At 37.7% G+C, this 11,196-nt stretch overlaps 1 protein-coding gene across 1 annotated transcript; it reads left to right on the top strand.

Moving 5' to 3' along the window:
• The first annotated feature begins 905 nt into the window (after positions 1-905).
• gas1b (growth arrest-specific 1b) lies at positions 906-2,921 on the top strand. The gene has a single exon (XM_017460397.3). The coding sequence runs from the start codon at positions 1,974-1,976 to the stop codon at positions 2,823-2,825; it is 852 nt and encodes a 283-aa protein (XP_017315886.1). The 5' UTR covers positions 906-1,973; the 3' UTR covers positions 2,826-2,921.
• Positions 2,922-11,196: the final 8,275 nt, after the last annotated feature.

Below are 11,196 nucleotides of genomic sequence, written 5' to 3'. Positions count from 1 at the left end.
ATTTCAGTTTAGGACTTCATATCAGTTCTGTCTCTATACACTGTGTGTGTGTGTGTGTGTGTGTGTGTGTGTGTGTGTGTGTGTGTGTGTGTGTGTGTGTTTGTGTGGTCCATAAGTATGACATACTCATTTGTGCCTGTGTAAACAATGGCTTTTGTTGTATGGGGAAAATCAGTGTGGATGAGGCTGTTTCAGGGTGAGAAGAGAAGGGAAGAGGGTTACCATGTGTTGCAACAGCTGCCTATTCGCTCTATAGGGAGTCAAACCAACCATGGAGGTTCAAAGGAGCCCCTTGTTCTATCCAGCCTTTGGCTAGATACCAAATGTGATGGACAGGGAATGTCTGCAGAATCTGGACCACAAGCAACGCTGTGTTTAGACCATGTTTTCAATGTACCAGGCCTATTGCTGGTACTTAATATGTAATCGCATCATTTGACATCTGTTCACACTTGAACTTGAACACTTCCGAAATAATGGACTTTGACAGTAGGTAAGCAATAGTGAATTATGTAGGTCTATTTAATATGCAGTGTACTTGGTTAATACCATAGTTTATTTGGTAAATAAATGTTGCTATTGTCATCTCAAGAGGCTTCATCTGTCAACATATAAGCTTATTTTGAGACTCATCAGAGAAACTGTGGGAATTGTGGGAAATCTTTGCATCGATATAGGATAATGTCCTTTTTTGTACATATATATATATATATATATATATATATATATATATATATATATATATATATATATGCTGAATTATGTTGCTTTTCTAGAAACCTGAAGATTGTGAAAGCCTTGCAAGACAAGCAAATTTACTGGAGCTAAAAGAACTTTAGAGGAAAGATCCGTCCCATCCCCCTACCAAAATCCCAAAGCCCTTTGTCACGTTCTTGACCCCGCCCCCAAGAAGACTCCAAAAGCACAACAACGCAGCAGACCAATAGAAACCCGAAGCTGCTTCAAAACCCGCATGTTAACTTACTAAATAGTGTGTCAAAGCTGAAGGTGGCGTACTATTTTGAAATACTATGTAGTACGGTAGTATGTTTTTGGGACGTAGCCCAGCATTCTCCTCTCACTCCGAGATGTGAGGGAATCGAGGAGGGCTGCTGAGGAAGAACCGAGGCGACAGAAAGTAGGTTCCCTAGGTTAAGTGCATGAAAATGTTGCCGCTGATCGGGGAAATGTTGGACAAACTGCTCTTTAAATTCTGTAGGAAACGTTCATTTAAGGTGCAGTTTTTCTGCTGATTCATAATCACCTGAGTTTCAATGCGATGGAATACAATAGTTTACAGCACGGAGAATTTGACAGAAGGTCCGGCATGTCCCTGGATGTGGATGTTAAAAGGACCAATGTGAACGCGTAGCCCTGGTTTACTTGGGCAATGAATTTCGGCTGAAAACAAAGTGGACCTGCAGAACTAACTTTAGCTGTACCGACATGAGTGTGTGCTGGCTGTCCAACACTAAACGGAAAACTCTGTGCCATGCTGGTATATAACGAAATGTTAGTGAAACTAACAGCAGGATTGGGAGTATTGATGGGTGAGTCGCTGAGGAATCGATTCTTTTGAGGGCATCACTGCGGACTCACGACTGAATCGAAGGTTGGAGCGAAAAAAAAAAAGTTTTTTTCTTTTCTTCTTCTTATTTTTTTAACCACAATAATTTTTGTTTGACTTGTTGAACGCTGAACTGCCAGGTTGCCAAAGCGGTTACACATTATAGCAATACACCAGACTGTAAACTGTCAATGTGCTGTTGGCTCTGAGTCAGACTGTTATCACGTAAAAAGGAAGGCTATTCTCATAATATAACATAAAAGACTGTTAAATGGACAAATACAGACCTGTGCATGTATGTTGGGTCAAAATTGTAGGTAAGATTTCGGATTGTGCTCAAGCTTCGATTTACGTTAAGTGGTTTGCCCTAAAGAGTCGAATCAGTAAAGTGAGTCAGTGAGTCAGAATGCCCATCAATACATGTGGGGCAATATCCATCCTCCCATTATGGATTTGGACTGCCGGTTTAACGCTGGTGTGTTTTGACGCCTTGGTCGGTGCGTCCCCAGCTCACGGTCACCGTCTGATCTGCTGGCAGGCCATTATGAAATGCCAATCAGAACCAGAGTGCCATTACGCTTACAGGCAGTACATGCGCGCGTGCGGACCCGTGATTAACGGACACAAGAAGTGCCCGAGCCACTGCGTCTCATCCATCGTGCAGCTCAATCTGACTGTCAACGGCCCAGGTCTTGAGCACTGCGAGTGCGCTGCAGACACGGTGTGCGTAAGCGCCAAGCGCGCCATTGAGCCATGCATGCCGCGGATCAGCCGCACGGGCTGCACAGAAGCGCGTCGCGCGTGCGAGGGCGACACGGACTGCAGCGCGGCCATGCGTGATTACCTGTTCCACTGCCGCGAGCTCTTCGGCGGAGAACGCTGCTCGGATGAATGTCGGCGAGTTATCGAGCGCATGCGCTCCGTGCCCAAGGCGCGCCTATTGGACACGTGCGAGTGCGACGGCGCCGAGAGGACCATCTGTGAGCACGTTAAGATCAGCATGATGAGCTTGTGCTCTGACGCGTCTGACCACCGGGACGCGGGCAGCGGCTTTTCGGACGACGAGGAAGAGCTCGAGAGTGACTATGACACGGAGGAGTATGACGAAGAAGACAGCGCGGGTGGAGTGTCCAGGGCGCACACAGGGTTGATAATGACCTCCACCATCCCAGATAGCAACAGGGTTTGGGCCAAATCTGGCTTACATCCGGCTCTTCTGGCTTGGTTCTGGCATTGCGTTTTTCACAGTCTTGTGTGAAACAGCATTAAGCTGAATTCCAGCGTGAGTCTGGCCAACCAAAAGAAACAAAAAAACAGACGGTATATGTTTGGCTGAACGCTGGCTGAAGTTTGGTCAACCAGAAGAAGACAAGCAGTCGACTGAGACCAAAAATAAAAAAGAAAAAAGATAGACATTTGGCTGAACTCTGGCATGAATGTGATTAACCACAACCTTGTGTAAGGCTGAACAATAACTCTATATTGTCCATACTTTATTTAATCTTGAAAAACTACACATCATTAGAAAGTTCATTTTGTCAATATCCATAAGATTAAAAAATATTCTGCAATAGCATGAAAATTCTCAAACACAAAGTTACAAACATTTCACAGATTGTTGTTTAGCAGGTTGTTTTTGTGAAAAGAAAGAGGACACCTGGGCAAAAATGACCTGTGTGTGGATTTAAGCAGGGCAGTTAATGCAGACATAAATAGGTGTCAATGTGCAGAATAGAAAAAAAGAGTAATAGATTGTTGCAGAGTGAGGACCAAAAAATGAAAACATAAATGGTGCAGTTTGCAGCTCCATACAAAAGAGGATAGGTGCTTAAAGTATGTCATTGGATGGACTTTGAGTATTTGAGTGGATTTTAGTCATCCTTTTATATATATATATATATATATATATATATATATATATATATATATATATATATATATATATATATATATATTGTGTGTGTGTGTGTGTGTGTGTGTGTGTGTGTGTGTGTATGCCTTTTTCAATAAAATGTAAAATTACAAGAAGGGTTCACAGTGGGACATACTTGCACTATTTATAGCAGGGATGCACCAATCCCGCTCGCTCATTTCTGCTTATAATATCAGAGCTCTGAATATCATCCAGTACCCCGATACAGGTCTGATACTGACTTCTGCACAGTACCTGAAGCAACTCTCTCTCTCTCTCTCTCTCTCTCTCTCTCTCTCTCTCTCTCTATATATATATATATATATATATATATATATATATATATATATATATATATATATATATATATATATGTATATGTATATATATATATATATATATATATATATGTGTGTGTGTGTGTGTATGTATGTATGTATGTATGTATGTGTATGTATCAGAAATTATGAAAAATCTGACACAATACCAGTTGAGATTAGTATCAGCCCAGATACCAATACTCAAAATTATGACCATGTGTCAATAATTGATCAGTTTTTGGGACTGGAAGCATGACCTTTATTAAGAGCACATCTTTACAGGTTTGGACTGTAAATTACTTGTACTGTAGGGCTGAACAATATATTATTTGTGAATCATTATTGCAATATTGTCTGCTGTGATCATCCCAACCCACAGGAAATGCACCAGGTAAAGGTAGTGGAACAGAAAATGGAACATACATCTCTATTTAACATTCATTCTTAGTTTATTTTTAATGCCTTCATCAATTGTTAATTGTGCATGCAATGATTATCAATGCCTTCATGCAGTCTATATAGTTTTTCAGACATTTCTCATCCATGAGCCAATAATTCATTCTGATATCCATTATATATTAAAATTGTCTTTCCAAAACTACATGTACATATGCATCCATAATGGCAATAAACAGCTATATGTAAATAACATCAAAGAAATATGTTATCATCTGCTTATTAGTCTCTCGTGGTCACATGACTAAATATGCACATTTACAAAAACTGGCATAGCGACTATTTGTAATACAATACTGGAACTGCTTGTGTTCGTTTCTGTCGGGGTTTTGATGAATCACAGCATTCATATGATTTGACAAACATTAAAATGTTGGTCACAGAAATGAAGATAAATAATTACCCTGGTTCATCACAGAATCACAATACTTTGGTCAATAGTGTACAGCCCTGTTTACAACTTTCTTAAAACCAGATGATAGACAAGTGAAATGACAATAATTATGAAACATCTGAATGTCACTGTTAATACCACTTAGCACTATGCCTCTTGATATTGATAGTTGAGGGCTGTGGATCCAGAAATTAAATTATTTTGAAATACTGATAAAAGTTATTCCATGTAAGATGAAGTGGAAATGGGAGTATTTTTGTATACCCCAGAGATCTATACACAATAACTTGTGTGCATTTCTATGATATGCCAGTATTACAATGTACAAATATTTTTGAAGAATGACATTTGAAAATGGAGTTTTGTGTTTCAAATGTGGGCATAAAGTGTTTTGAATGTGAAATTTACAAACTATTGCTTGTCTTGGATTTTATTTCAACATTTTGCAAAAAGAAAAACAACATAATTATGTACATAAGCAACTTTAATATGCTTTAATATAATCACAGACAGCACTACAACTGCCATGCATCTAAATTGCTCATTTTATCAGGTGAGCTACAGTTTGTAATTGTACTGATAAACTGGCAGCTCATGATTCCTCAGCATTGTGATGATTTGAGTCAAAATATGATCACACCGCTGGATTGTAAATTAATATGTAGTCTTAGCTTGGCTGCACACAGATTAAAATTAGCCATGAACATTAATTTCTAGGGATGCACCGAAATGAAAATTCTTGGCCGAAGCCAAAACCGAATATAATGAAAAACCTGGCCGAAGGCCGAATACCGAACACGTTTTTTCGTGTTTTTTTCCCATTTATTTGACCATTTTTTCCACCATTGCATAAATTAAATAGTCAGAATGTGCTTTTTACTATTTTGTTTTGCTTTTCAAAGAAAAAAATCAATTACAAAAACTATTCAATTTCAAAATATTTATTTAACACTGAAGATTTTTTTTCATTCCAGCAGGCGTAGGCTACCAACAAAGCACAATATAACTTTAAATAAATAAATGAGTAAAATAAAAATATTTTGATGTGGTCATCTTTGAGCCCCCCTTGAATAGCCGATGTTAGGCCTATAATTGACTGCTGAAAGAATGGAACACTCTGTAGCCTACAACAAAAAAGTGCATTAAAAAATGCATTGACAAGAGTGCAAAAATGGTTCTATTCGGTTATATACGGCTGATTATATTCGGGATATATACCGCTCGTGTCCTTGTACACCTCGCGGAGTATTATAGTAGATATAGTATAGTTAGATACGTTGTTAATGTTATGTTCCCTTAAATAAATATGTCTTTACCTGCTTCCGTACTCTATGGGCGACGTGACAGAATACTCCGGAACAGAAACAAAACAAATGCACGAGTCCACAGTAAACAATGTCACGGTTGTCAACATCTGAAGAGCATGCGCTCGTGCATGTAGTTCATGCATGCGCGCGCCCCCTCATCGCTCTGAGATCGCTGCTGGAAGTGGAGGTTGTGAAAATCGCGCATCTCACTCTGGTTGCTAGGCTAATTGGCGCGTCATCAAACACGTCATTGTTTGGTCAAATTTATTCAGCCTTTTCACTTACTCGGAGGAACACCGAAAATGCTTTTTTTTTTTTTTTTTTGCTATTTTCGGCCGAATAATTTCGGTTGCCGAACATTTGGTGAATCCCTATTAATTTCTGTACGAGTCGACATTGTAGCCTAAACAATATTTGTGTAGTAAATAGGTAATCCTACATTTATATCTTGATCATACCCTGGTCTTGGTTTCTGTGAGAATCAACACTTACATGCTGCACTACATTGCATAATGGCAGCTAGTAGAGTAGTACACAAGCTTAGGTTGAATTCTCAGGTGTGTAAAATCAAGCATGCTGGGATTGTGTGCATATATAGAAGATTGCAGTAGGTTCTGAGTGTGCAAGACTGAGTTTGAACTTGTTTCTCGTTTGCACTGATGTTCTATTATACATTTGGAGTCTGTAGTTTAAAGGAAATGTGGCCATGCTGCTGCTCAGTGCTGTTTAGAGGACAGCAAGCATTTAGCAAGAAACATCAAGTGCTCTTCTCCCAGCAATCAAACATTCATGTTCATTTAGATAAAAAAAAAAGAATTGAGTCTGATCAACTGACTTCCTGAATATAATAAATCTCATTACAATTAAACCAAACATTGCAGCCTGAAGAGACAAAACGTTTGTGTGTGTGTGTGTGTGTGTGTGTATTAGGGGGAGGGTGGTTTACACTTGACCTATAAACACACATGTTTACAGAAGCAGTAAGTGTTAGTTCCTGTTCCACATTTAGGGTTGTGGAAGGGGGTGACTATGAAAAGGATCAGACACAAGAAACATAAGCCAAGCAGTGCCTTGGCTCGTTTATCTGTCCTCACTCTAGTGTTTATTTAAAGTCTTTGTTCACACTGGAGGGGAGAACAAGCTCTGTTCAGATGAATGAGGCCCTAAGTGGCCATCACAAATGCACTCTGCTTTGGCTATTGTGTGTGCGTGCGTGTGTGTGTCAACGGGAATATACTTCATATATATTTTTCTCATATGAATTCATAGGGGTCCAACTAAAATGTGTATGTGTATATATATATATATATATATATATATATATATATATATATATATATATATATATATATATATATATATATATATATATATATATATATATATATATATATATATATAGAGAGAGAGAGAGAGAGAGAGAGAGAGAGAGAGTACAAACTTTGTTATACATTTTTTATTTTATTACTTCTATATTATCAAGTCAGAAAAAAAAGATTTAGATTTCCAAACATTAGTTTCCCAGCACAAAATTAAATGTTACAGATGTTTCAATGTTAAAATGTTTGTATGTCAGTAAAGAAAGCCACAGATTATGTAAGAGACACCTTTCATATAAAAACATAATGAAGGCTGTTGGGTTTTGCTGCAAAAATAAGAAGTGAGTGCAACAGTCAAAGTCTCCTGAAGAGCTGTGGCTCCTTATTTCCTTATAAAACTGCACTAATTCTACCTGAGACTACTATTTATATATATATATTTTATCTATTTTTAATTTTTTTTGTCACACCAAATAATTTTTATTTAATTTTAATTTATATTATTTATATAATAACTTTATTTTCTACTGTTTACTGCTCTTTGTGGGATTTTTTTAAATGTAGAAATGTTTAACTTAATTATTCTGATGGCATCTTTGCTCTACAGCATCTCTTTGCATGTATATGCAGTATAGGAGGAATTATATGTAGTAAACAGGAAATGTGAGAAATTTATGGAGGATGCAAGTTAAAACAATAAGTTAAAATTTTCATAAAACGAGATTAAACATTCTTAAAGGGTTCCTCAATGGGTTTTTGGGTTTGGAGAACTAAGGTTTGGAGAACTAAGACTAAGAGTACATGTAAATTATTAATGGTAATTACAGTTTATCAATACAAATCATTCACTAATGCAAACCAGGACCAAATATGGGTGTGGCTTATGCAGTTGTGTAGTGGCTCAGAGTAGTTGCAGAGATCCAATATGGCAGCCATGATGTACCCCCACTGTGAAACAGTGGAGGACAAGAGTCCTCAGGCTTAATAAATGGACAAGTCGAGTGGCACTTGTGTCATGCTAATGACAAACACACAATAGAAGCAACATACAATGACCAGGCACTTCATTCACACTGATGCCTCCTTCACAAAGACAGCAGGGAAAGCTGCTGAAAGAGCTGGCCATGGAGCATTGTAATCATTTAGATTATTCAATCTAGCATGAGGATTTTTTTAAAGAAAAAAAAAACTTTGGGGGAATTTGCTGTTTCATTTGAACTCAAACTATAAAAATCTAGACTATGTATTTTTTTTTTTTACTGACTCAGAGATATAGTGCTCTTTGCTATTCAAGTGCAACTACTGATCTTTCAAACATAAAATGTATTCAAGTTAAAGTAAAATGTATATCTAATTAAAGAGATTCCTTTTTGAGTGAGATTCCTCACTTAAAATCTATTCATCTCATAGATAAACCTTTGCAGCAACAGATGACAATATCCTATAGCACCATGGATCACAGACTGACAAAGCATATAGACTTTTATAGACAATCTTGAAGGATAAACTGGTACAAAAAATTCAAAATAAATAAAACTAAGAGCAATGTTTTAGTTTTAGCAAATATTTTAGCAGTTTCCCTTAATAATTTAATACTTGCACAATGACTAATGCCATTTAATTGCCATTTAGTTGAATTGGCTTGTGTGCTTATAAGATTAAATAAAAATTCTTATTGTTTCATTCTTAGTCTGGAGTTCAGTGGGGAAATAGTCTGAAAAGATGCTGAAAGTAGAACTTAACAAGTCCTACCTCTGCAGCTTTGTAACCAGATATTTTAACTTTTTTTTTTTTAAACACAAACATGGCTGACGCCTGTGTGAACTTTTGTTCTTATCATTATTTCTTAAATCAGAAATGAGTGTAAAGCTGAAATCCAGTGCTGTCACCATCTCTCAGGTCAAGGCACACAGTGGGATCTTTCACAAGCTCACTATTTCGGGCCTGCACTGCCATGCTGAATCCATCACTGCCAGCTTTATGAACAAAGCCATTCGAATTTAGGAATGCTAATGCTAATCCCTTTTAAACCAAATTTTTAAGTCATTGATGAGAGGAGAAGGAAAACAGGAATAAAGACAGATTAGCTCTGAAAATATGAAAACAGCCTCTCAGAATTGTGTATTAGTAGCAGTTCTGGATGTCAGTAGCCCAGTGTTTATCTTAAACATGGGATAATAGCAAGCCTTGAATATTAGCCAGTTGTCTAATATTTATGGTACCTGACATGAAGAGGCAAACACCAAGTGCCTATCATCAACACTATAAATGTTGCTCACTGTCATTGGCTTGTTTTAAAAAACAGCCTAAGGAAAAGAGAAAACCAAGCCCTAAAAAAGTCTGGAAAGGTATTTTATTAACATGTTTAGAAAACATTCTAATTGAGGGGAGGGTCAGTAGAATCTAGAATGAAAAAGGCAGAGACACCAGTGAAGAAGAGAAAGGAAGAGACACAAAATACAGGACATAACTTAATTTTCATGCTGTTGGGGCAGATGGGAGAGGTAATGTGGTTATGACAGCTCTTGGACACTTCAATGGCTGCCATGACCTCTGAGAGCTTTGGGATCTGACCCAACCCCCCCCCCCCCCCCCCACACACACACCCCTACACTCCATCCAGTAAATGCCAGAAAGAAGGCCATGGTCTCACTGAAGTGTCGGGATTTTATGAAATTTGATGTGGTCGTTGCTCGTTTTTCTTCTTTTCAAACTTAGTGGATTTGATTGTTTCTTTTTTTTTTTTTAAATCATTGATTTTTTAAAACTAAAATCAACCAATCAGTATTTAAAATGTTACATTGTTCATACTGACACATTGTTGATTCCATTATAAATTAAAACTCTGAGTTCATCCATCCTTGACATCATCACTTATGGTGTGACGAAGAGGTGGTGTTTGAACAAAGTGGCTGTCAGTTCAGACCCATTACCATAAGCTGATGCTCCAAAGCTTGAGGCCTATTGAAGCTCAAAGGAGCTTCTCATGAGCTCAATGGGAAGCTAGGAGTGCTACTCTATTAACCTGACCTCCAGGGGCCCATGAGGCCTGAAAACAAGCTATCCACCTCTCTGTCTCACCATTACCTCCTCTGTATGTCACTCATTCGGCAGTATTATGGATTCAGGTATGAGGTTGATTTAACAGAGAAACACTTAATTAATATTCATTGGGTATCATTTGCTTATACAAGTCAAATACACGTCAAGGATCTGTTCATTGAATGTTATGTAATGAAATGAAATGAAATTATGTAGCACAAACATTTACATCCAGCTTGTATTTTTGGTTATACAAGGTCACATACACACACCCTTACCACCCACCAAACCAAAACTTTTACAGACCCAGCTAACAATTTTAGTTTAACAGAACATTTGCTGAATGATAAGGTTCAGGAAGTTCAGAAAATATTCTAAATGGGAATATTAAGTATATGTGACAACAGTGTATGAGCATTCTCTTCTAACATGTTATTTTTGCAACAGTACAGCAGAGCTTTCATGGAAAGTGTTGATTATATTATAGAATATTCTGATAAAGTTTTCTGTTAGCCGAGGAGGAGAAAGCAGGTTGAAAAGAGGAGAAGACATTTCAATTCAAGTGCAAGGATACATATGTAAATGAAATAAATAAAGTAGGTTCATAGTTTCAGGGTGTGTGTGTGTGTGTGTGTGTGTGTGTGTGTGTGTGTGTGTGTGTGTGTGTGTGTGTGTGAATGGTCGTGAATGGTCTGTAATGGACTAGCATCCTGCCTCATGCCCAGTGTTCCCAGGATAGGCTCCAGAACCAGTGCGATCCACACCAGGATAAGCTGAAAATACTGAAAATAAGTAACTGAATGAAGAAACAACCATTAGATGAAAGGTAAGACGCAAGAACATGCTTAAGAACTCCAAATGTCAAAACATTTGAATTCG

This window comes from Ictalurus punctatus, chromosome 28, assembly GCF_001660625.3.
Source record: "Ictalurus punctatus breed USDA103 chromosome 28, Coco_2.0, whole genome shotgun sequence".
Classification (NCBI taxonomy): domain Eukaryota; kingdom Metazoa; phylum Chordata; class Actinopteri; order Siluriformes; family Ictaluridae; genus Ictalurus; species Ictalurus punctatus.
This window is presented reverse-complemented; position numbering and strand designations above follow the sequence as displayed.